The sequence below is a fragment of the Biomphalaria glabrata genome, chromosome 1 (genome assembly GCF_947242115.1).
Source record: "Biomphalaria glabrata chromosome 1, xgBioGlab47.1, whole genome shotgun sequence".
NCBI classification, from domain to species: domain Eukaryota; kingdom Metazoa; phylum Mollusca; class Gastropoda; family Planorbidae; genus Biomphalaria; species Biomphalaria glabrata.
Window position 1 is genome coordinate 75,342,120 of NC_074711.1, and position 26,994 is coordinate 75,369,113.

The following is a 26,994-nucleotide window of genomic DNA, read 5'->3' on the forward strand; positions in this document are numbered from 1 at the left end:
GTTCCTTGACTAATTAGAGTTAATAAAATAAATAATACTTAAATATATTAGGGTCTTGACCCATGTCCAATATTATGAAACTTAAGTAGTACTTGACAACTATTTTCTTAATCAAATATATTGAGTTTTAGAAAAGAAAAAAAGAAAATTCTAGAAAACAAAATAGTGTAATATTTTAACCTTGAAACTTTGAATAGTAAAATTTATAATACAATGCAAGTCCATTTAAAGTTTAATGTGAATTGATATATCCATTATAAATTAAAGTTATGTTCCTCTTACTTACAGTTACTTCCTATACATGAGTTCTAGTTTGGTAAATAATTAAATGAGTTCCTAATAATTTGTAAAAAAAAAAAAAAAAAAAAAAAAAAAAAAGGGTAATAGTTTAGATGCCCAGATACCTTTACTGACCACCATGTTGTTTTTAATGTTGCTTCTTTTTTCAATAACTTTTTAAAAAGAGATTTCTGTTCTTATGCTGTCAACTTATGCATTTTTAAGTGTATTTACTGAAATGAAGGTCTAAAAAAATGTTAATAATAAATTGATGAAGTTGTTTCTTCATTTTTTCAATAACTTTTTTAAAGAGAGTTTTTTGTTCTTATGCTATCATTTTAAATGAATTTTAATATTAGATCTAATAGCTGCTAGAAAGAAAGACAAAACAGCAACAGAAAAATGTTGGCAAGTAATTCAAGGGAGATAGTCTAGTATTAAGCCTAAAAACCAAATTGGCGTATTTCCAATGACAATATATGGTAATAAGAAATAAAACTTAAAAATTTATATTTTAAAAACTATTTATCTCCGAGGAAATCAAATTACATATTTGTAATCTGCATTTTTTTCTGCATATTCTTAAAATATAAGAGAAACCTGATTTAGCGTTTCTAGTCTCGTAAACTAATACCAAAAAAAGTATTGATCTTTTTTAAAACATACATAATATGTCTTAATTTATTTGTATTTTACAGTTGGATCTCTCAAACTCTCTGGGGGGTATGCTATAAAGACATCAAACAAACATCCTTAAAGTCAGCTGATGAGGTTCTGCACAGAGAAGTCAAGCGAGCTGTGCTGAGCAACAGTGAATCTGAACATGTTCAGGATGTGCTGAGAACAAAGTTCCAATTAGTTTTTGCCTCAGGTGCTGGATACAAGATCTTGGCCACCATACTTGGCCTGGCCAATGCATATGTTCTGTCTCACCGCTCTATCTATAGATGGGATTGTTGTGCTGGTCATGCTATTCTTCTGGCGCTTGGAGGAGGCATTATAAGCTACAAGCATGCCTTAGAAATGGCCAGGAAATCCTCCACACCAATAACCAAAGAAGATCTGGATCAGCTTCAGGTTAACTATGTGAGCACTGGAGGAGCCATCACCAGTAGAAGATGTTCTATCTCTGATGGTACTGAGAGCCTACCTGGGATAGTTGCCTATCTCACTGTTAGTGATGTATTGCTTATCCTAGATTTGCTTAAAAATATTTGAAAATATGAAGGTGTAGAGTGGTTAACCCCATTGTGTAATACCTATACTTAATAAACTGGAAGAACCCTATTCCATAGCCAGTTTTATCACTCCACTAAGTTTTTGTACTTTAGCAAGGTCATTTTGGTGTTGTTGGTCTGTATGTTGTATCTTGCTTTGGAGATATAAAACAATAACATAGAGATCAAGTCAGTTTTGTTCTGCATGGACATAATTAAACTAAAGCTTTAATTGTGATACATTTATTGGTTGAATACAGCCCAGTAAATGATGATAATAATATTTGTTTATAAAAGATTTGAAAACAGTTATACTTATTTATGTGCAGTAGAGTTTTTAACTTAACTTTCTCACTTAGACAAAAAAAAAATAGATGTGTATTTTTAGCAAAGAACGGTCTTTATGGCATACACATCTACTGTGTCTTACAGTTTTTATTTCCATTTGAAATTAACAATAATCTGTTTACTGGTCTAATGTCTTTTATGATGTGCACCATTGCTTTAATTATAAGAAACTAAGGAAGGTATTTTCCTTCCAAAGCATGTCTATTTTGAATGCAATACTCATATAGTCATTTTATTATTACACATAACCTTGTAAACCTACTAGAATCATTGCAAATGGTAGGCCTATATATATATATAAATATATATTTGCTAATCCTTGAGTTTTAGACATTTCTTAATATTTAAAAAGGATACATCAAATATGTTTTATTGAACTTCATTTAAAGCATATTGATTATGCTATGAACCATTCATCAATTGATTTGTTTATCTGGAACACAATTTGATGAATTTTTCTGTTTCTGATGCAGGCATCAGCATTGTTTTAATAATGTTATTTAAATAACATTGTGATATTACAGACATATTAGAATGTTCAGAATCATATTCTTACATCATATCCCATTGAACTGTTTAAATAGTTTTTTGTATCTAGATTAATTTATTTCGCATTACTGTAAAGTAATTTTTTTGTGTGTAAAACCACAGAAATTAGTATTACAAAATAAATTCCTTATAGTTCTTATTTATGAACTATTTGGTTCCGTTCTTTAAAGATGAATTAAACTTCTCATCTTTACGTGAAATCATACAAGATATTCTTTGTCTTATGTCTGGACAATTTATTAATTGCTTTGTTAGTAAATATCTATAACCTTGTAATTGTATGCTTTGAAATATACTTTTAGCTATCAGGAATGTAATCCAGAATTTATTTTTATATATAAATATATTTATGTTTTGTGCAATGTAGTACCAGATTTTGGTAGGCTGTTGGTAGTTTCAGTGATAGTAATACTAACTGGTTCAGTTGTTCATAAAAAATGTATCTTTGAAAAAGAAAACAAGAAAGAAAAATACCCAGACAGTATGCCTTAATGTTGTTGTGATTATGCTATTAAAGACAAGATAAACTATGAATGTCTCATATATTAAACTTTTCAAAATGGATTTTGCTCTTGTTGAATAATGTTAATACCTGCAGGACTAGACTGACACATTATCTTCTTTTTTGAAGTATTATCTATAATATAAAAGATGATCTGAGACTCAATTTTACTTTTTTAAAAACATGAATTATTAATCATGCTGTGGTTTGCTTAGGTGTTGTATTTATAATTGACAGTCTCTGTTCACCATATACAATCCAATCTTCTTTTTTTTTAATGCTTTTATGTTTCTCACTCATTTGCTTTTTTTTTTTACTCTTAAATATTTTTTTAGAATTTAATTATAATGTCTAGTATAAGAGCTTTTTAAGTTATTTCTTCGCTAAAAAAAAGACAACCAAAATCAAATAGAGATACAATTTTATGTATTTTGTACAGTTTTACACTAAGAAAATAACTTGAACAAAATCAAATTTCTTTTAGAAAGTTGATAATCAAATATAAACAAAATAAAAATAAAGTTGCCCACTAATGAACTTCTAGAGTTGGTTTTTGAAAAACTTGACTAATTAGTTTATGTGTATTGATTTTCAGCTCCTCAATTTAGCAATCTACAACTTACTCAAAATACTATTTTAAAAAAAAGATTGCGATTTTTAAAATATAAATAAATTAAATCATTTCAAGTTTAATTTTTATAATTTTTTTATTATTTACAAAGTTGTTTTTTTTTTTCATTTCTTTTAAAATGTTCCTCTCCACATTATATCTTTGAAAAATCTTAGTAGAACAATTAAAAAGACTAAGAAACATCTGCAAAGAAAGTAGCAACAAAAGAACAAAAGAGAATGTAAGTTAAACAAAAAACTTGTTATAAGATCAACCCAGTAGCAACAGATTTTTTTTCAAGCCTTAATACCTGAGGAAGGCAATGCATTTGTTAAAAACATTAACATATGAGAGGCTTATAAAAAAAAAAAATTCTAGTTAGGAAATTTTTTTATTAGTGTTGACAAGTTGAAAAAAACAAAACAGGTCTGTTGTGCATGTTTCATTTCCTTCCCACCAAACTAAATATAGAGAGATTTTATTTCTATAGGCAAAACAATTTTTATAAGTAAATTCAATTAAATTTCAATTTGTGCAAATTAAATGATCTTTACAAGTTAAGTTATGGCCAAAGTTAGATTTTAGAATAAAAACATTTATAGAGACGTTTGCTGTTCCTATTGTTTCCCCTTGCAAGTTGTTGTTTCTATCCTAGCTTCAGCAACAGCAGAGCTTATGTTTCAAATTTATCTTGAAGCATTTTAAGCAACATAGTAAATAACAGCAAATTGCATAATAGTTTTTGCATATAATGACTTTACAATTTTCTCTCATTATTTGTATGCAGTATACCTAATATATACATTTTATTTTGTGCTTAGAAATGTATTTTTTAAAATAAATATATAATTTAAAGAATTTTCAGTCATATTCTTATATTATATTCCATAGTTATCCCATTTCTTGTGCTCCTCTAAATAATGATCATCTCATTTTGAATGAAAGTCAAAGCCTTTACCAGTTGCTTACGTATTCAGAGTTTAATTTGTATTCGAAGCATACTTTAGAAAGATCAAATTTTATCTTTTGAAAGGTGTACAACAGTACAAGCATTACAAAATGCACAAAATAAAATGTTTTGTCTCTTAATATTTTTAAGCAGATATATATATATATAGTTTCTCAGTCAATACTGTTGTGTGAAGGACTTTGGTTGTGTAATGACCAGGAGAGTGTATACAAACCATAGCTTTAGTGAATCTATTTCTTTTTTTATTTGCATTAAAATCATTCATTGTAAATGTTAATTCACCAAGCAGTTCTTCACCCTCCTATACTTGAAGTTTTTAATTATAATACAGCTATAGCACTGAAAATAAACACTTTAAAATCTAATTGTTTGTTGTTTTGTGTGTGTGTGTTTGATGTTATGAAAAAAGGAGGACAAATTGGCAAACAAAAATATTTGTGTGAAATAAATGTTTCTATATCAGCATTTCCTTGAAATAAAAAACCACAGACCTAAATCATCTTCATGAAACGTAGTAAGCAAAAATGAGCCGACACTAAAGAAAATGTGTATTTGTATGACTTTGATTTTAGTAATACCGTTCGAATAAAAGATGGGTTCTAGTTTACATAAAAGCAAAGATTACCAATGATTTTAAAATATTAAAAAGTGGTTTAAATAGAATTAACAAATAGGACTGATAAGTTAGTCATAACACATGCTAAATTAAATGCTTACACTTTACATTTATTGCAACTTGATAAACATCAAGATTAGCTAGCCATGGCACTCCCGATAATTACAAATGGCTTCATTTTTACAAGGATGGTCAAAAGGTAAATTCTTATGCTTAAAAGTAGTAATATTGACCAGATAACATACATCATTGTCCCTTGCAGCTTGGATGACCTGCATTTAACTAGGTTTCTGTACAGTAAGCACTTGCTTTTCAAAGAGTGAATGACTTACAGATACTCTAAGGTGAAGATGACTAAAGTTCTAACTAATAAAGACAAAAAACTAAAATAAACTTTTATCAAGATTTAGTTTTGAATTTATTTGTTTTCTTCTATAATTTGTGAAACGCTTAAATTTAATGTTCATTTTTTAATATTTCTGAATCTTTCAATCGTAACTCACGTGCATAGTTCAGATACTGCTTTAGAAAAGAAGATGTGTATGTTCTACTTCTTAATTCCTGCAGAGTCTAAACTTACAACCATCATGGCCAAAGTCCATTGAGTTTACCACAACACCCATTTGTATCTAGAGTCCAATTTCTGGATCATCTATTATTAATGGCAATGTCTTCGATTCTGAAGATTAAGGATAAGTACAGTGCTACACATGACTATGCAAACCCAGTTGCACATTTTTCCACAGACAAAGCTACTGTCCACAGTCTTCTGCGCCTGCCTTATAACCATGTTTTTTTTTATAGGTCTCAAATGTGTGTCCTGTGGCTTTAGTGTGAGCTCTCCGTCTCTTTCAGCGTTCAACATTTGCCAGCTACTTTCCTCTATGCTAGTGAGGGTGAAATGGCACGTGAGTTGATTTTTATGCTGTCCTATCCTCCTTAAAGCTCGCCAAAGAAGATCGCGTTTTGGCATGCAGTCGCCCCTCATGCGTGATAAGTGTCCGATCCAGCGTGGCTGTCAAATGGTAATTAGTGCTGCTATTCTTTCCACACCGGCCTACAGCAAAACATGGTTATTAGTTAGTCTTATAGCCGTAAAGGAGATAAAGCACCCTCAATGAGCTTTAGATGCCTACAATAGGGCTTCTAGGTCTCAGTGCATACAAACATGCAGTGAGAACACTTACTAAACACAGATGATTGTTGTTACGTGAAGAGACCTATTCTACCATTCTCTCAATTGGGTGGCAAGTTGAAGCTCTTGCTCGGTGTGTGCAAGAAAGGCGCAATCATCCGCTTGGAGCACCTCAGTAGCAATCATTTCTTTAATTTTAGTACGGGAAAGCGAGCGCCGTTATGTTAAATCTGCTGCCATTGATGCGGAACTTGAAGCAGATGCCGTCATGCAGGCGTCACCCCGAGCCAACTAAAACAGACTGTGGTTCGACGAGAACAACACAGCAATCCAAGAGTAATTAAACAAAAATCACTCACTACTATTCTGTGCTTGCAGACCATAACAGCACTAAAAAAAAAGTCCATGTACAGAGCTTCGTGTAATACTTCGCAGGTCAAAGTTAGTGAAATAAAAAACACGGTGGATGGAACTTTCAGTAAACATACATAGATACTGGGACGAAAGAGATGCACTCTTCATTTGAATAAATCCATTCTGCCTATGGCCTCGTCCTGTTAACCATAAAGGCTGACATACTTAACAGTAGGACAGAGCACTATAGTCTGCTTTTTGGCGACTAAAGGGTTGTCTCTGAGAGTTTCTTGCTGAAATTCCTCAGGAAACAATGAAAATGGAACTCGACGAATATCCATTACCCAAGTCTTGTTTTGGGCAGCTCAATAGAGACAAAGCACCAGACTCAGATGGCCTTCAAGCAGTTTTTAAAATGGACGGTGTAGAGAAATGTTCACAGATCTCTTCACTTTGTGATGTCACCAACATAGTCCTGTACAAAAAGGGCGACAAGTCTGACTGACCCAATTACCGTGGCATTACCTTATTGTCAGTAGAGGGGAAAATCCTTGCCAAGATGACCAACTCTTTAGTAGGCAATGTGCCCTCTGAAAGTCAGGTTGGTTGAGGCACATCGGACATGATTTTCCTTGGGTCAAATGCAGGGAGCAGAAAATGGACTTGTATCTGGTCCCTGTCTTCATCGATCTCACAAAACATTTGACACAAGTGATGGCTTGTGGAGGATTCTGTCTCGGCTCGTATGCCCTACAAGATTCATTACTATTCTGAAGCAACAGAATGAGAATCAAAAGGTCATACGAGATACAATGGTGACCTATAGAGCTCATTTCTCTATAGAGACTGGTGCGAAGCAGGGTTGTGGGCTTGCTCCAATACACTTTGCCATTCATTACTGTCATCATAACTCAAAACTAAAATAAAAGGATCTAGGCATAAAATAACTATTATGTCCTATGCATGTCCATGTGTTTAAGAAGTGATACTTGTAAATTTGAGACTTGAACCCTACTAAGTCCTAACTATTTATGACTAATTCAGATTGACCATTTCTTATAAGAAAATAATTTTTTGTATATTACATCTGTTTTTTAAATTTGACTTTTATTTTTTAAAATTTTACAATTAATGAATGAGAAAAAGCAAATCAATGCAATTTTTATGGTATATTTTTTAATATGTTGAGTGTATTTATAGATAGTGATGTAATATTTAAATATGAAATAAATATTTTAAAAAAATAGTATAAAACAATACAACCAGCATTTTGTCATTTGCAGCTAGTGATGTCCAATAAATTACAAGCTTTATACAGACTTAAAGCAATTGTTTCAACATTAAGTTTTAGTAGACTGCTGTGTTTAACAACATTGGTACATAGTACCATGCTATGAAACAGAAGCTCAATTATTGATTATGCATGAACTAAAATTAAAAACAAAACCACAATTATTCAATAGATGTAACTAATAAACCAGTATACTGTTTATGCCACAAACTAGTTAGCAGTTTTAAAAAAAGTTAACACTTCTATAAGATGTAACAGAAATGTTTTGTAATACTTTTCTTGGATTATTTTGTGATCAAAGAACATTTTTCATTTCAGACTAAATGGACTCCACTGTATATTTGCTATGTTTATAAACAAGTGTACATTTTATTTCAATGTTTAATATTAATCGTGGTAAGACAAAAATACAACAAGCAACTTTTATTTCTATTGTTTGCTTGTGTGTTTGTTCTCTTTATTGTATAACAAATGTTGAAATTGGTCTCATAAAATAGGGCAACAGGAAACATCCACTGCAACATTTATACATGTAGATAATACACTAGCTCCAAAAGTCAAGGCCACATCATCCAAACAAAGTTTTGGCAAAAAAAAAAAACAGACAACATTTTGTAAGCCTATGTGAATTTTACAAACTGGATTACAATTAAAAAAACAAAATTGTCAGTGAATAAAATAATTTTGATGTGGTTTTAGATGATCGCTTTAAATTTGTTATTGATTCTAACCTGCTTCATTTAGGCTAAACTGGTGTTTTCTAAGTTGATAAAACAAACACAGAGTTGACTCAAACTAACACAAACATCAAACTATTGTGAAACTACATCAGTGATGATGTGTTGAACACCTACGCCCTTTCATAGCGCATTAGGCACAACATGGTCCCGTCAGATCAGATTTTACATGTACTTTGTCACTTTAAAAATTACAGTAAATATATTTGTGTTAAGCAATTTTACTAGACTATAATAGATAAAATAGCTTCCTTTCATGTAGAATGACCTTTTTCTTCAATGTAGCCAGTAAATAAATAAAAGAATCCTTATAAGGATACATTTATCAAGAAATTTATTGAATAAATAGATAAATAACCTAAGACACAAACTAAATGCTTTTCACTTAATAAGTCAGCTCACCATTTGTTGATAGTGAAGCAATTCTCAAGGTAATGAGAGTCAGCTCAAGACTCCATGCTCACAATGTCCTACATAAAGCTAACACATCCAATGCAAGATATATTCAAGCATCTGAGACACAACATAACATTTTGTAAAAAAGCTCTATATATTTCATAAGCAGTGATGGATATTATTCCACAAGAAAAGTGTTCATAATTTATGCTACAGCTGACCAAGAAATGACATTCAATGGTGTAGTTTTCAAAGTTTATTCTTCTATGTACATGTATTGATATCAATCAAGCACACCCTTCCTGCAGTAGGATAACATTTAGCTACATTAGAAAAATAAGAACTTGTAAACTAGAAGCAATCTTTATCAAATTATTGCAATCAAATCAACAACTGTGTGTCATTAATAGTCTTATCAAAATGGTAATTGCAGTTGATTTTAAATGGCACAATTCTGACAGCAGAACACCATTTCTTTTCTTCAAATGCAAAACTTGTCCAAAGTTTCAGCTGAATGCTTGTGTCTGCCTTCTCCCACTCCCAAGCAGGCAGTAGTTTTAAACTAATGTGCACTTAATACTGTTGTAGACAAACAAAATCAAGAAGTTAAAAAACAAAACAAACGGGTATAGTAATCAGGTACTACACAACATTACCCATTCAAAGCAACAAATGATGTCCGAGTATCAATGGTTGCTTACGATACTTAGTCAACAAATAACATGGACACAAGTACAAAGTTAAATGCAGACATCTGTACAGTTATTTCAATAGGAACATATACATCCAAAATACATTTTTATAAAATATCAATATAAAAAAAGACATGAAATGAAGTATCAAAGAAAGTACTAATTAAGGTAATTACCACATCAAGCTGCTGTCCACTTGGACTGTGAAATTCAATACAGAAAAAAAAACATAGTAAAAATTGTAATTACAACATTCTAAACTATATGATGATTGCATATTTTCTAAATGATCTAAGTTAATTATGTAAGTGACAGAAGCAATTAATTTGTCCCTACCCTTAAACTAAAAATTTTTTAAAATAAAAGTTTAAGTAAAGGTCACTTTAATCACAGACATATTCTCAATGGTCAGAAAGGAACTGTGACAGATGAAGCACATACAAAAAAAATATCAAAACATAAGACTCAGGTTCATTTATCACAATTGGGTTGAACTAATACAATTTCACAGGCATGCAGAAATAAAGAGTATAGACCTAAAAACAAAAAAGTATAAAATAAATAAATGAGTCATTGTATTTTTATTTTACACATTACATTTCTTAAATGTGCATAAATAACTAAACAGGTGAAAAAAAAATGACTTGACCAAAATTGTTTTAAAAATTTCATTGATTGATGAGCAAGACCTTCCAAAATGTCAAATATATAAAGGTTTTATTCCATTTTCTTGATGATTAAAGGAATTAGGCTAAAACTGTTTCTGAACATGTTATCTAGAGTCTATAAAATGACACATTTCTTTTTCGTACTGTCCTTTTTCTTCTTTGTTTTACCATTGCTTTGTCGACTTGCTTCCATTTTCCTTGAGCGAATTTCCCGCATCAAATCATAAAACACCTATAAGGGTTAAAAAAATTACAAGAATTAAAACTGCTGTTATTTTCATAATAATAAAAATTATTTACACAATTTTCAACCAATAAATATTTCATTATAATGACAAAAATGGCAGTTCATTCTTAAAATTTTGCTATCCATTAATTCTAAATGAAGCCACCTTGATATATATACTCATAAAGAAAAAGAAAGATTTTAAATTTTAATTTTTTATAAACAACCAATTCAAAATCAAGAACACGTAAAAAAAAAAAAAATGAAAGGCAGTGAATAAGACATGCATTACTGATTCAATAGATGGCTAAATAACTTTTTTTTATGACCTACAATTTATCCTGTAATTGGTTAGAAGTCAATGTTTAACATTACAAAATATTTATTTAGCATTGACAAAGCACTATACAAAAAAGCAAACATTTTTTTAAAAGCTATATAAAAAAAGTATTGGCAATAGGGATGTTACTTCATAAAAAAATATATTCTTGAACAGACTAATAAAGTTTGATTAAATTTTATTTAGTTTTTCCATTCAGCTGCATGTGTGAAAGATTTATTTTTTTTAATTACAGATTTGACTTCAAAAGTGTAAATGATTACCTCAGTAGTACCAGTAGATCTATATATGTCAACAAAAGAATCTGATCAATTAATGTGCACATGCATAAAAATCAAAAAATGAGCAAATCCCAAAAGAAATGCTTTCCTGGGAATGGATCTTTTCTTCTTTGAATTTCACAAGTTTTCTTTAATTGAAAAAGTGCATGTAGGCTAATAATTATGCAGTTTGCAAATAACACTTCAGACTTTGAAAGCATAATTATAAACAAATTTTAAAAAGTAGGAAAAGAATATATTAACCATATCGTTAATTGTTGGCAATTTAAAGCAACAAAGTTGTATCTTCATTTATTTTATTACCATTTAATCATTATAAATATATGCTTGTTTTCTGGTCTTACCAAATACAATGACAAAACATGGGTTATAAAAGGAAAATTTGCAATTAGGGTTGTGAAGGAAGGAACTTATGTTAGTGATACTTTAAAAACTGTTTTATAAATTGTGGGGAAAAAAAACAACAACATTGTAAACAAAGTCAATGCAAGCCATTTAATAGTAGTAGGGAACAGGTGCGCCTTCCAATTATCTGAGTTTTTTTTACATTTTAACAAGTGAAATAGCTGAATGAACTTGATATTTTTCAAAATTACTTTCCTTGTATTTAGTCTTCAAATGTGAGGGTATTTCATATTTTATATTTGATGTTTTCCTAATTACTTCATTTCTCTTTAATAGCTTTCTTAAACATTATTTTTTTACACACATTATTTTTCTTCCAATTGTAAGAGATTTATATTTACTCTTCAAAGAATTAGGAATTTAAGAATATTGGCAATGCCATTCTTTTAATTTTAGAATTCAGAAAATATTTATGTAGCTAGTTGACAAAACAAGTGATTATTTTGAGTAATTAAACTACTGGAGGAATATCTGGAATAAACACCATAAAAAAAGAAAGGGGAGCAGGCAGGCTTTTAAAATTCTAAGGTCAAAAGCACAGTAAAATCTGAATCTTCAACATAAATGTGAAAGCAATTCTTTTGTATGGCCAGAGACTTGAAGAGCAACAACTTGAAATATAGACAAGTTCCAGGCATTCACAACAAATGTTTGCAGCATATAATTGGTGTCATGTGGGAAACAACTCATCAAACAACAATAGACAAAGAAATAAAATGACACAAATGGGGCTGGATTGTGCACACAATGCTAAGGACAGCAGACAACATTGCAAGACAGGCTCTAGACTGGAACCCACAGGGGAAAAGAAAGTCTGGGAGACCAAAACAAACATGAAGGAGATCGGGAGACCAAGAAGCAATGATGGCAGGCTGGACACGGATTCAAATGAGGGGAACTGCACAAAACCGAGTCCAATGGTAAGTACTGTTGTGACCATATGCTCCATTGGGAGTCAAAAGTAATAAGTGTCAAGAGATTATTATTACAACACAGTGCACATTGTGTGGTGTGTGCATGACCGTGAAAGAGAGGGGGTGGGTGGTGGAGAGGTGTCAGTCTGCCCCTCACTTGGCATATTCACATAAAATAGGCTATTAGCACTTATATACATGATTAACACATTATATTTTTGATATTTTATTTGAATTATACAGATCCCAGCTTTGAATTAACTGATTTTTTTCATTACAGACTAAGAAGGAAAAGAAACCTATTATTGAAGTGAATTAGAATTAACTAGAATTTCTATTTATTCAGGATCAAATAACCTGGATTTCCTTGTATAGTTTTGGGATGATAGAAAAACAGAATTGAAAGCCAATGAAACTTGTATTACAATGATGATTGTTCAAGTGAACAGGATTAAGGCAAAGCCCTTACACTCATACATCATATTAATGGTAAAGTTCTTTGGGCATAAATTGAAAACAGTTTTTTTACATTTCTTTTTGTACCTAAAATTTAAATGTATTTTATGAAGGTTTAAAATTGATTTGCTATAAATCATTTTTTCCCCCTAAGACTTCAGTATCTACTGTGATTGGGATTGCATTTTACCTACGAGAGAGACATCATCTCTATCCCTACTGCTGATTGAGGATGGAAAACTAAAACCATGGCCACCACCTATTCTGCTTTAGAGTTTATTTAGAAAAGAGAAAGTTTGCTTGGCTACAGATGCAATTGAGGAATTATCAAATAGCCTAAATATTCAACCAAGAAACAGTCTCTAATTGTATTTATAACTAATACATTTTTCAATCACAGATTTATCACATACTAGAAATATTTATAGCTTATGAATTATTATTATTTTTTTTTACAGAAAAAAAGTTATTCGCATCTTGATCAGAATATATGTATGGAAGGAAGGTTATAAAAATGTTTTTAATTAATCAACATTTTCAAAGGAAAATGTTACACAAGCAAAATTGTAATGAGCTCTTAATGTAAAGGAGTTGTAAAGTTAGGAAGAAATTATTGGGAGAGGGAAAATGTTTCATTAATGTTCAACCTATTTACCTATTACATGGCAACACAACTACAACCAGTTGTTTCTGGGTGGTTAGAAGAATTGGTTGCATTCTGACTAAGAGCCTTACGGCCAGCGGGAGTAAGTTTGTATTTCCCAATGTAACGTAAAAGATCATAAAATACCTGTTAAGGTTGATAATAATGAGAATGAAAATAAAAGAAAAAAAAAGAAAAGAAAATACAGTTTCTTTTTTGTAAGAAACTACTGATTTCTAAAAAAAAAAAAAAAAAAAAAAAAATTAATTATAAATCAAAATTTAAAAAAATGTATAGAACAACAGCAAACAAACTTGAATACTTTTGATATGAATGATACACAGATTTTTACTATATGGAATGAATTTATATGCACTAACATGGTATATCTTAAGATTTAGTTACAACATGCAGAACAAATGTGAGTTTCAACAAGAAAACAATTACTGTTAATGTAAAAACTCAAATCACAGTCAAATCTTATTATATAAAATTTCTACAAAACATAGGTTTGAAATATTTTGCATAACAAAATGCAGGTAGGTCTATTATTTCTTTTGCCTGTCTTGCAATACACATAGTCTCTAAAAGCATTTCCTAGTGTGCTACTTAGCTTGTCTTGGTGTAGTTGTTTTAACAAAGCTTATATCAACTAACTATCTCTCTGGTAAAAAGTTGGTACACGTTATTTTATCCCACACCCAATCTCAGATCAAGTTGAAATTTTGCTAAATTATTTCTTGTACCTGACAAAACAGGAATCAATGAAAAAGAAAAACAACTATTGATAAATAAATATTTTGTTTGGTATTGAACAAAGGAAAGAAATTGTACTTCACAGATGTGATGGTATAAGTTGAATTAATTCCTTTGAGGCAGCTTGAGCCATGAGTGAACACGTTTTTTATTAATGCATTTAAAAAACGATCACGGTAACATTCACTCAGATACCCCCTTTCCCAACAGGTTTAAACAAGTGATAGGATCATAGCACATTGAGAATGCTAAAAGCATGAAATTACGCTAAACAAAAACAACTGATAAAAACATTTCTAATTGCAAAGATTAAATCTAAACTAATTTATACAATTACACTCAATATAAAACTTTGATAAAAAAAAATAATTTTTTATATTGTTTTCTTGTTTAAAGCCAATTAACACACTAAAAGAAGATATTAAATGTTCTAAATTAGTCTGAATTCAGAATGACCAAGAGTTTACTTTTGACAAAGTGAAGGTGATTGACTGTATTCTTAAAGAAATCTTATCCAGAGAATAGCAATAACATCAATATCAATAGAAACTTTTTTAAAGTACAGAAGCAAACAATGCTTTTTTTTTTTCAAACTAAAAAAAAAAAATATGAAAAAAAAAAAAGTAAAAACTAGAGGTAGAAGCAAGCCTTTAAAGTGTGCATTAAGTAAAGTGGCACACAGCTGGCACCAAGTTTCAATGGCAGGCAATTTTTATGTTTACAGAGTAGGTCATGGTGTGAAATGGCACAGAATACTGCATCTTTACACAGAATACTGCATCTTTACAAGTATTTGTCTTTGAGGACTTAAGTTTGGTTGGGTAATTTGTAACAGTTTTGAACTTTTGTATCAATAAATACAGTGGAAACTTGAAAAGCCCAACCACCGTTTAGATCTACCTTAATTTAACAGGATGTGTTACAAAGGGTATGTCAGTGTCATGTAGTTATTTTAGTTTTTTATTTCCTCTACTCGTAGTACTTGTACGGGGCGAGAGTGTCTTGTATTTTTGTTTTGAATTGTTTTGCTACGTCACAAAGTCCAAAGGTGCTTAAATTAATTATTGAATAATATCTTTATATATACCTATTATATATACATATATATATCTAATATATATCTTGTCTATTTATCATCCTCATTGTACATACACATATATCAGTTTCATACAATTAAATTCATTTATTTTTGTTGTTATTTAAACTATTCACCTAGTTGGTTACTGTATGTACGACTGTGTGTGAGTGATTTTCTTGTCAGGTTGAACCCCGGGACCTTAATAGATACGGCTAGTTAACAACCCAAATAAATCCTAAACCTGACAGTCAGGTCATGGCTAGTTAAAAAAAAAAAGATGTCTTTTTTTTTCTTATTCAAAAGGTCTTCTAATAAGACCTTCTGTGACTTGTAAAAAAAAAAAGTTATTTTCAAAATAATCATTCACTACCATAGTGGTATGATTGAGTTTTAGAAATAATCTTTAACCATGTTTATCTAACAAGGTTTGACTGTACATAAAAAAAAATTTTAAAAAAAAAAAGGTTAGTCTTATAAGAATTACTACAACAAAATTTACTAATAATAAACCAAAACCAAATCAAATTAATAAAAGCAATTTAAAAAAAAATGAAAACTATAAAAATAGCAAAAAGAAAAAGGGAATAAATCAGTATATGTTCAGTATAGTTAGATAAAAACAACTACAACACTACCTTATCTACATTTGCCCTGGTTTTTGCAGATGTTTCAACATAACTGACTTTCCATTCCTGAGCTCTTTTAGTTGCCTCCTCTACACTAACCTGGCGTTGATCAGCCAAATCAACCATATTACCAACAAGTAAAAAAGGAATGTTTTCATCGTTTTTTACTCGCAAAATTTGTTCCCTGAAAAAAAGAAAAGCAAGTTTAAACCTTTAGCAAAATTTAAAAAAAAAAAAAAATATGGAATGGAAAAAAATGTAAATGTATGTATATATTTTTTTAGTGTTGATAAATATCAAAATGTTTTTTTTAGTTTGGCCTTTTTTTTTTAATCACTTATTTCCCATAAGCATTAAGATACAGAAGCTAATAACAAATATTGTTTTTGACAAACCCTCTGTGTCTATTGTAGAAAATTATCTTTTGTGCAGTGTGATTCATTTAAGAATCCAAATCATATGAATACTAAATGTGAATTCTTGGTTTAATCAGGTTATGGCCTACAACTTTTAAGCTGAAACTCCTAAAGGAATGTAATTATCTTGTAATTGAAGGAATGCCTGTAATTTACAAGATAATGGATGTTATTAAAGATCAAACTGCAGATGTGATGATGCTGTCAAAAGTGAAGGTTTCTATTTTTGGCTATACCTATGCAGTTTTACTGTAATTTTTGCATAGCGAAAAAATTAACCAAGTTTTGTATTCTTCAATCTACACTCCTATTGTAGGCTATAACTACTCTACTTTTTTAAATTTGAGTTTATTTTACGATGGGGAAAGACTTAATCTTCATCTTATGGTTATGGAGCTTTCATATTTGCTCAAGGGGATGGGGTATGCAAGAGCAATGTTGTTTAATTTTTTAGGAGAGACTTACATTGGTGGTTGATTTATCATTGTTTCCAGCTATGTTAATAAGTGCAAGACCAGGTCAATATCTGTTGAATTGTATGTATGGAATATGCATGTTCAAAAGCCTCACTAACTTCTTAATATTGGGGTTCAATCAAATAAATAGTAAAACAGATATATAATATTAACATTAATCTACATTTTGTCTTGACTATATATTTTTTTAACACTGCAGCAAGTCATTATCCATTCAAAACATCAAATCGGCACTAGACAAGTAAATGAAACCAGATTAATTGGGTTTACTTTAATATGCAAGCATACAATGTAGTTTGGTGCACAAGACCAAGCTGCACATTTATTATTTCAAAGCATTTGTTGATGTGACTTTTTTAAAATACTTTCTTTTTTACAAAGCTTATATCAACTCAGACTGTCTGCATGGTAAAAAATTTGTACACATTATTTCTACCACACCCAATCTCGGATAAAGCTGAAATTTTGCAAAAGTATTTCTTTTATCAGACAACAGGCCTTCAGTAATATCTTAAAGAAAGAAGAAAAAGCTCCAACAGTCAACTGTCAGATCTTTGACACTCCCTTCACTCTACATGAGCTCAATACTGCCCTAAAAAGCCTCAAGTCAAGAAAATCTCCTGGACCCGATAAAATAACAAATGAAATGATTCGGGGACTAGGACCACAGGCCCAAAACTGTATACTTAACTTTATCAACCATACATGGAAAACTGGAGACATACCACAGGAATGGAGAACCGCAAACATAATACCCATTTTAAAGAAAAATAAACCACCTGGAGACCCAAAAAGTTATAGACCAATATCTCTAACATCCAACATTGGCAAAATGGCAGAAAAAATGATCAGTAACTGACTTTATTGGTGGCTAGAAAGTACTTGCTCCACAATGCACAAGCTGGCTTCAGGAAAGCAAGTAGAACAGAAGACCACCTCTTTCGTTTTATCCAGGACACAGTAGAAGGGTTTCATGAAAACAAGCACACTACAGCAGTATTTATAGATTTGCAGCAAGCCTATGATAGAGTGTGGAGAAAAGGTCTATTTTTGAAGATGAAAAAAATGGGCATCCATGGAAAAATGTACAGCTGGATCAGGGCATTCTTAAAAAAACAGAACCATCCGAACCCGATTCGAAGGTGCCATCTCTAGTAAAAAAAGTTTGGAAGAAGGACTACCACAAGGTTCAGCCCTTAGCTGCACTCTCTTTCTAATCTTCATGAATGACCTCCCGGACCTCATTTCGGTCAATAAGGCACTTTATGCAGACGACCTTTAATTTGGACTACAGAGAAATATCCAGTGCTGACTAGATCCAAACTAAATAGAGCCCTCACAACTATCTCCACATATTCAAAATTATGGAAAATGGAAATAAACAAAGAAAAGTCAGTTTATTCAATCTTTAGCCACAGCAACAAAACAGCAAAAAGAAACTACATCCTAAAAATAGACTCTCAGCCAATAAATAAAGAAGAAAATCCAACATATCTTGGTGTAAAATTAGACCAAAGACTGTCTCTAAAACACTTTATGGCAGATTTAAAAGAAAAGGCATCACAAAGATTAAACATAATAAAACACCTAGCAGGAACATCCTGGGGAGCTGAAAAGAAAACCTTAAGACAGTTATACACTGGATATGTCAAATCTGTAATGGATAACTGTCTCTCCATACAAGTAGCTGCCAACAAAACCTATCAATCATCATTAGATACAATCCAAAACCAAGCCTTGCGGCTAATTAGTGGAGGTATGAGAACTACTCCCACAGCAGCCTGTGAAATAGACTCCAATATTGAACCTCTTAAGTTAAGGCACAACAGAGCAGCATTAGAAGCTATTGAGAGATACAGAAGGTTGGAGGACGATCATCCAAATAAATTACTAACACAGAGAAATAGGAAAAACAACCAAAAAAAGCAAAAGACTCTGATCCAACTTACTGACGAACTAGCCCTAAAACACCACCTACCCAATAACAGAGAAAAAATTACCAGGTTTTCAAACATTATACCCGGACTAAACTACAAACAACCAACCATCAAAACACATTTACTAAATAACACCTTAACAAAGGAATCAAATCCACTGAAACAATCGAAAGCTATCAAAAAACAGCTATTCATATTTATACAGACGGATCGGCTTTCAAAGCTACCATCAATGCTGGTCTTGGTGCCTTCCTGGTCTTCCCTAAAAATAAACACTTTGAGATAAGCGCACCCTGTGGTGATTACTGCTCAAACTTCCAAGCCGAAATTGAGGCAATTACCATAGCACTCCAGACAGTGGAAAACAAATTATATGAAGGAGTGCAACCACCATCAGATATTGTTGTCTTTACAGACTCCCAATCTACTCTGCAAGCACTTAACAGCAGCACCTCAAACAGCCCAAGAGAGTTGACAACACTCATTGTGATAATCCACCAGATGATATCAAAATTAAATATCAATATTACACTACAGTGGATCCCTGGACACATTGGCATCATAGGAAATGAAAAGGCAGATAAGCTATCAAAGGCAGGTTCATCTATGGAACAACCAGATAGACCTCACCCTAAGGTCAATGTTAGTCAACAATCACAAAGAGGAGTGGCTCAACCATTGGGCATCAGGAAACACAGGCAGAGCCATGTACAGAGAAATGACTACGCCTAACAAACTGGACAGTATTAACTTCCTCCCCCGCAAAGAACAATCTACAATCTTCCAACTAAGAACAGGACACACACCACTATTAAATTACCACCTGAACAAAATAAACTCCACACAACTACCCCTTTGCAGACACTGCGCCCACCCCTTTGAAACCGTAAACCATATCCTCTTTGAATGCCCCTCCCTAATCCACCTTAGGCAGACCCTACTTCCACTACAGCCCAACATAACCAACACCCTGTACGGCAGTGCTGAACAACTGAAGAAAACAGCACACTTTTTTTCCTTGGCACAGTCTGCAAAAGAGCTCACAGCTCAGCAGCAATAAAGCTGGCTAGAAGAAGAAAAAGAAGAAGAATCAGACAACACAAATATCAATTTAAAAAATTAACCAATTCGTTAATTAACTATTTTGTTTGGTATCTTTGGTATCCCTTTCTTTCATCCCCCTTTCACAACTGGTCCAGACAAGTGATAGGATCATAGCACATCGAGAAAGCTAAAAGTTAACAAAAACAGTTGGTAAAAATATTTCTAATTACACAGATTTATTATGTCTAGGTCAATCACACATATAATTGCAAGACTGATCCAAACTAATTTATACAATTACACTTCATATAAGCTTTGTTGTTTTTTTTTTAAGTATTTTTTTTAATGTTTTTCTTGTTTGTAATGAATTGTGTTGATTGCTTGAGGTATTTTTGCTGAATATGTGGTTTGAGATCTTTTCATGTCATGCATTGCAGCACATTTAATAGCTGACTAGGGGTACTTGAACTGTCTCTATTATTAGGTCAAAATGCAAGTGTGGGAAAAAGACTCATCCTTCTAGATAACCTTGATGTGAATAAACTAGATGTAGGGCCAATTAAATTGAATAGTTGTTTATGTACTTAAGACAAGCAATTGCAAGGGTGTACTATATTTATGTTTATAGTGAACTAGCTTTGAGTTGTCAGTAAGCTTGTGCCAAATGGGTTGGTGGTGGACAATTATTGTATTGATGGTCAATGAAGGGCCCCAATGTGGTGTATGTTGTACAGTCATGGAATTTGGCCTATATTAGAAGAAAGGGTACAGAAAGGTGTGGAATCTAATGTCCAGATAGTTGAATTTCTATACTCTCACTATCCTAAAACTATTATAGTAACTTCCCTAAACATTAAACGATACCATCATATCAAGTGAATGTTTAGGTTAAGTTTCCTGTCACAAGACCAGGGAAACTTAAACTCTAGCAAGCCTAATGAAATTGTATATATTTATTTGGGATTAATAACTGACAAAACCCCTAGACACAGCTGCACAGGCAAAAGAGTTGTTATTAAGATAATGACATAGTAAAAATATTTATCTACAATTATTTAAATGTCCAGCTAGAGAGGAAGAAAGGTCGTTTCCAGAAAGTCTATAGATCAACCAATGCATATCAATTTAAAATGTAGGTATCTGTTTATTAAAAATATTTTTTTTAGTGGCCCCATAAGAAAATCTATAATGGCTTTTGTGCTCATTTATCATGACCTATATAGTGCTAAAAATAGGTGTACACATGACAAGGCAAAAAAACAACTCAACCATACATATTCCAAACAAATAATTTCTCTGGTAGTGTTTACCAGTTCAGCATTTTGCAAAGTAGAAAAGAAATAAGAAGTTATAACGAGTAATTAAAAAAAAAAAATGAAAACTGGAAACTAAAACTAACTTACTAAAGTGGAGTCAAAACAAAACGGATTTATTTTTTCATTGTTCATATGGTAAATTCAGAAAACTGAAATTTATAAATGAAAGCTGAAATAAAAAATCAAACAGAAAAAAGCAAGCTAAAACCAAAATATCAATAAAGTTTAATTAAAAAGTACACTTGTTTTGACTCATTTTTATCATAGCTTTTGTTCTTCCATTGCCAGGAATGGATCCTAGCAATGGAATTGAGATGCTACAGAAGGATCCTAGGTCATTTAAAGACCACATCACAAGCAGACATACTGGCCAAAGATGGAAGAATGAACAAACAAATATAAATCCCTCTCTACCCAGAAGAAGTGTCGAATAAATGAGAATTGGACCAGCTCACATCCCAATTACAAGAAAAAGGACGCCTATAAGCTATCTCGACATGACCAATGCATAATATTTCGACTCAGAACCGGACACAACAGAATGAGACAACATATGTTCTGGAAACTTAAAGTCTGGACGAGCAGAGAATGCTGACCATGTTCTTCAAAGCTGAATACTATATCAAGAGGCTTGAACAAGACTCTGGCCCCAAAACCCTTCTATAGAACAAAAATGCCTGATCTGGAAACCACTGCACGGTTCATCTCAGTCATAGGATTACTGATCTGAACCTTCCGACTTGTAAAATGAGAACGAAGAAGAAGTTTAAAGATCATAAATTGCTTTAATATTTGTTAACAGTTACTACTTATTTTTGCCTTTTGTTAAGTAGAGGAAGGCTTAAAATGATCTAATAAGCACTATCTCTGCAGCCTAAATAGAGTTTAGAGTGAAGGGAAAATAAGACAAAAAAAGATAACATAGAAGAAAAGGTTTTACTTGTCTGATAAAAATTTTTAAAAATGTTTTGAATTAGAGGAATACTTAATAATTCAGTGAAAATTTAAAATAAATTAACATACCATGCAAAATTGATGGGTAGAAATTAGAGCTGTATAAAAACACAAGTGTGGTCTAAATTTAGAATGAGTAATATGACACTTCTTTACTTCTTACTAATCACTTCTTTACCTGAAATCTTGTGTTGCTTGAAAAGACTCTTGCTCTTTAATAGAAAATACACATAGAAAACCCTCTCCACTCCTGAAATAATTATCACGTATAGCTGCATAATCTTCTTGGCCAGCAGTATCCAGAATATCTATTTGGACTTCCTCTCCATCCAACACAACCTTTTTTCTATACGAGTCTGCTTTTGTTGGCTCATAGTCTTCAACAAACTAAAAAAATTACAAATAAAATAATTGTTCTAATTTGAAGTTTAAAAAAAAAAATAAATAAATAATTTTCAGGAAATAATCAATAAAACAAGAATTTTTTTTTTAAATTCTTAATTTAAAAAAAAAGCTTATATTAAGCCTAATTGAATCAATTAGTTTGGATTAGTTAATTAATTAAATTTGTAATAGATCTAGACTAACAATGATAAATCTGTGACTAAAAATTTTGTTACAATTGTTTTCGCCTAGTGCAAGGGGTATCTGGGTGAAGGTGACTGTGATAGCTTTTAAATATATATATTATAAAAATAAAGTTTTAATACTTGAATTCTATCTCAAGGGCTTAAGCCAATACACTAACCCACTGTGCCTGCAAAGTGCTTATAAAAATAGAAGGTTTCATAGCTATCTATTGTTAATTTAAAACTTTTAAGCATCTGTCAAATTCTCTATACAAAGTATAAAGAGGGATAGTTCAACTTATATCGCCACATCTGTAAAGTACAATTTCTTTTCCTTGTTTGATACCAAACAAAATAATTAATTACCAATTGTTAATTTTGTTTTTTTATTCTTGTTTTGTCAGGTACAAAAAATAATTGTGCAAAATTTCAACTTGATCCGAGATTAGGTGTGGGAGAAATAATGTGTACAAAAATTGTACCAGACAGACAAATTGAGTTGATATTAAGCATTGTAAAAAAATGTACATTACCTCATCATACATAAACTGTAGGGTTAATGCAGACTTGCCAACTCCACCACTGCCTACCATTATAACTTTGTGTATAACAGCAGGCTGTTGTGTTTTGGCTTTGGACATGATGACAGATTATGAAGAAAGGACCTACAGAAAATAAAAAACAACAACACATAATTACCAGATTATTGTTAAATTTAAAATCCAACAGAAAACTTTAATAAAAATTTTAGAAGCCTGAATAACAAGATAAACTTGTCCGACGTGGTTGACATCTAAAAATATTTTTTTTACCTAACATATTTTTTAGGGAAAAAAACAACAACAATAATTGTACAATTAACTTAAGAAGTATTAAAAGAAAAACAGTGACAGTATGTACAAACCACAAGTGATGAAGTTTAAAATAGTAGAATAATATATTGATATTAAATATATTTTAAACATCATACTACTTTTTATTGCTTTAGTAATAAATAAAATAATTTGATTTAGTTCTATAGGTTATACAGTTTTCAAATTTTCACTTCGCGAACTTATGAACTAGTCAGTAGCAGTGGCGTAGAAATATGGGAGGTTAAATGAACACAGGCCCATAATCAATTAGGGGAGCCAAATGCTGTGTTAGCAACATTATTCTGACCATAGCTAATCCCCAGGTCTCATCTCATTTCTATGAGATGATCAATAGTCACTCGCGACTTGAGGCCATATATAAATGTATAAAATAAGTAATATTTCTATTTTACATTCATTACGTTATTATTTATCTTTGACACAATGCCAGTGGATCCTCGATTACAACGTTCATTTGTTCCTAAGTCCTGCTGTAAACCGATTTTTGGTGTAAGTCAGAACATATTTACATACTGTATGTAAATACTGTAAGCACTTATCCTATCCTAAAACAGTACTCAGCATAATTTAAAAAAAAAACACACATTAAGGAAATATAAAATGCATTTATCCATGAAAGTATTAAAATAATTTTAAAAAAGGGAGAACAGGCTTCTGGGGAGGAATAAGCTGCAGAAGATGCTGGATATACTGCAGTAGGTGAATCTGGAGAGGCAGAACCTGCAGAAGATGCTGGAGACACTGGGGCAGGTAAGTCTGGAAAGGCAGCAGAGGTAGAAGATACAGGATCTGCTTGCAGTCAGAGCAACTGGTTTACAGTAGTTTTTATTTGCTTTAGTTTTTTTTTTTAATAAGTGATATTTTTCTGGGTGGAAATACTCCAATTTGAATCCTATTTCTGTAATTCTTCTAATTCTTTTTGTACAATGTCAGTATCTTGTGTTGTTTTTATTGTTCTATATATTATGAAATCATCTGAAAATAATCTACTTTTGTTCCTGAACTAATGCAATTTGGAACATCATTTATGTAAATTAGAAACAGTAGTGGGCCTAAGACTGTTCCTTAAGGTACACCTGAGTTTACTATTATTGGAGTTGATTTGGAGCCATTTATTATTACAGTTTGTTCTCTTCCTTTTTTGAAAATCTTGAATCCATTGATGTAATGTAATGAACCATTAATTCCAAAGTATTTTAGTTTTTTAAGCAGGCTACAAAGGTGAACTTTGTCAAATGCCTTAAAAAGTCTAAAGCCATGTTGGTATGAAGTGATGACATTATATTTATCTAAGTGATTTATGATGTTGCTACATATTATTTATGTGTTCTACTATTTTACAAGTGATACTGGTCTGTAGTTTCCTGGATCAGATTTTTCTCCTTTTTTAAATATGTTAACAGAGGAGTGGACATTAGCTTCTTTCCAATCCGCAGGTACCCTTTCCTGATTTAGTGATCCCTGAAAAAGTATTTTGAACACTGGTGCTAGCTCGTGGCTTAGTTATTTGAGCCATCTAGCTGGAATAGTTATTTGAACAATCTAGCTGGAATACTACAGCTTATAATAGTTTTTGAATCCCTTTTCTTGTACATTTATATCTTCTATATTTTCTACTTGGTTTAAATTTATTAATATGTCTTTGTCTCCTACACTGAGAATGCTGATGTAAAATATTTATTAAGAAAGATAGCTTTAATTTCATTATTGTTATATATGTTAAGTTATCTTCGTCTTGTAATGGGGATACTCCTGTTTTTTCCATTTTTTTAGATTTAATGTATGACCATAAGTTTTTATTGTTGTCTTCAGATATTACTTTATTTTTGTATTCGCTCTGCAGCTGTCTGCTAACTTTTTGGGTTAGATGTTTGATTTTAAGGTGCTTTTTATGGACTCTTTCTGCATTAGTTTCTTTAAATTTTTAAAATAGGTTTTCTTTCAGTTTGCAAAGTTTCTTTAATTTATTATTAAACCAGGATTTATTATATAAATTTTGTTTGATGAGTATCTAGTTCTCAATAAATCTCATCTGATCCTGTCTCTGCATTTTTTAATTTTTATTAAACAGCCACAGGTGTTCATATTTTTATTTTTTGTGTTCATATTTATGCATAATTTCAAAACATCTTAATGATTTCATGTGAGGGGCTATGCCTGGGTATCTTAAAATTTAGTTAATATTAATATAAAATTAAAATATTAATATTAATGTAGAATTAAAATCTGAGTTTATTGATGCCAAAATATAGAGACTGTTTGAAATAAATTATATGGTGTGTGGAATCAAATAATGTGTGTCAAATTTGTTTTAATTAAATCAAATATATGTAGTCACCCTTTATTCTCCTTAAACTAAAGAAGATATTGATACTTCATTTTCTTTTCTATGTCAAACCATTATCAAATAATGTGCTGTCAAAGTCAAACTTTGAATTATGAGTACAGGTGTTTGAATAGTATTTAATAAACTACTCTAGATCTAGACTAGCCTAGACTTAGATTTGTATTAGTCTAATTAATTAGAATCTAATTTTGAGTAGATCTATTTGTATGTGATTGTTAAGTGAGTGACAGTCACAATCAAGAAACTAGACTTTCGTACTTTACTAGACTAAGAAGACTAATCACTAAACTTTTACTTGTAACTTTTGACTAAAGTTCAAGTAACTAAAACAACTTTTACTAATCTAGAATAGATTAACTTTGATTAAGTCAGTAATGACTAATGTTTATAAATATTTTTAAATAGACTAAGATTCTATATAATAGGATAGATCTATTAATTCTATTAATCTAGACTGTCTAGAGTAGATTCTATATGTTACTATAGATTCTAGACTATTATCACTATATAATTAATTATAATTATTATTAATAATATATCTACAATTTGAGTAGTAACGACAGTAACGTATCTATCAATCTAGATATATGTAGATCTAGTATTGTAGAGTCTATAATAATACAAAGCTTAACTTAAGCCTTAAACTGGAGTGAGTGAAAGTACTGAAAGTAACAATCTAACAATTTAATTTAACAAACGTAACAATTACAATGTTGAATGTAATGAATGAATGTTAGATCTAGAATTAGCTCTAAAGTTAAAGCTTCATGAATGGTAGCATACACGAATAAGTTTCTTTTTTAAACTAGATCTACAGTTAAACTCACAATTGATCTAGACCTATAAATTAGATATATCAAATACACTATTCATTTAAGATAACTTTTTTCTTTCCCAAACTGGAAATGGCGATAACTTTCAAAGGTGTGATGGGATTGATGACGTCATATTGACCCTGCGTAGTGACCCCG

At 31.1% G+C, this 26,994-nt stretch overlaps 2 protein-coding genes across 9 annotated transcripts in view; one reads left to right on the forward strand and one right to left on the reverse strand.

The window, feature by feature from the left end:
- LOC106072619 (inositol polyphosphate 1-phosphatase-like) overlaps positions 1-4,840 on the forward strand; it is a 32,071-nt gene extending 27,231 nt beyond the window's left edge. For all 7 annotated transcript variants that reach the window (XM_056014421.1, XM_056014460.1, XM_056014452.1 and 4 more), the window contains exon 6: positions 978-4,840. In XM_056014421.1, coding sequence (XP_055870396.1) covers positions 978-1,497 — 520 coding nt within the window. In that variant the 3' untranslated portion in view covers positions 1,498-4,840. The remainder of the gene's footprint in view (positions 1-977) is intronic.
- A 4,083-nt stretch (positions 4,841-8,923) lies between these two features.
- On the reverse strand, positions 8,924-26,994 carry LOC106072617 (ras-related protein Ral-A-like). Of its 2 annotated transcripts, XM_056014470.1 has the most exons (6): positions 26,851-26,994; positions 23,335-23,466; positions 22,411-22,619; positions 16,099-16,273; positions 13,642-13,776; positions 10,439-10,596 (listed from the first exon to the last, which is right to left on the reverse strand). In XM_056014470.1, exons 2-5 carry the CDS (start codon positions 23,440-23,442, stop codon positions 13,645-13,647), a joined length of 624 nt encoding a protein of 207 aa, XP_055870445.1. In that variant the 5' UTR covers positions 23,443-23,466; positions 26,851-26,994; the 3' UTR covers positions 10,439-10,596; positions 13,642-13,644. The 2 variants fall into 2 exon arrangements, with proteins under 2 accessions (XP_013088478.2, XP_055870445.1); XM_013233024.2 differs by lacking the exon at positions 13,642-13,776 and having other exon boundaries at positions 8,924-10,596; positions 26,851-26,991.

Bases quoted from the DNA above. Each gene is read 5' to 3' on its own strand.
- LOC106072617 (XM_056014470.1), bottom strand. From the start codon at position 23,442: ATGTCCAAAGCCAAAACACAACAGCCTGCTGTTATACACAAAGTTATA. The intron at 16,274-22,410 runs GTAAAGAAGTGA...TCTTTTTTTCAG, and splicing joins CAAGCAACACAAGATTTCAG to GGAACAAATTTTGCGAGTAA. The intron at 13,777-16,098 runs GTAGTGTTGTAG...CAACCTTAACAG, and splicing joins CCAGGGCAAATGTAGATAAG to GTATTTTATGATCTTTTACG.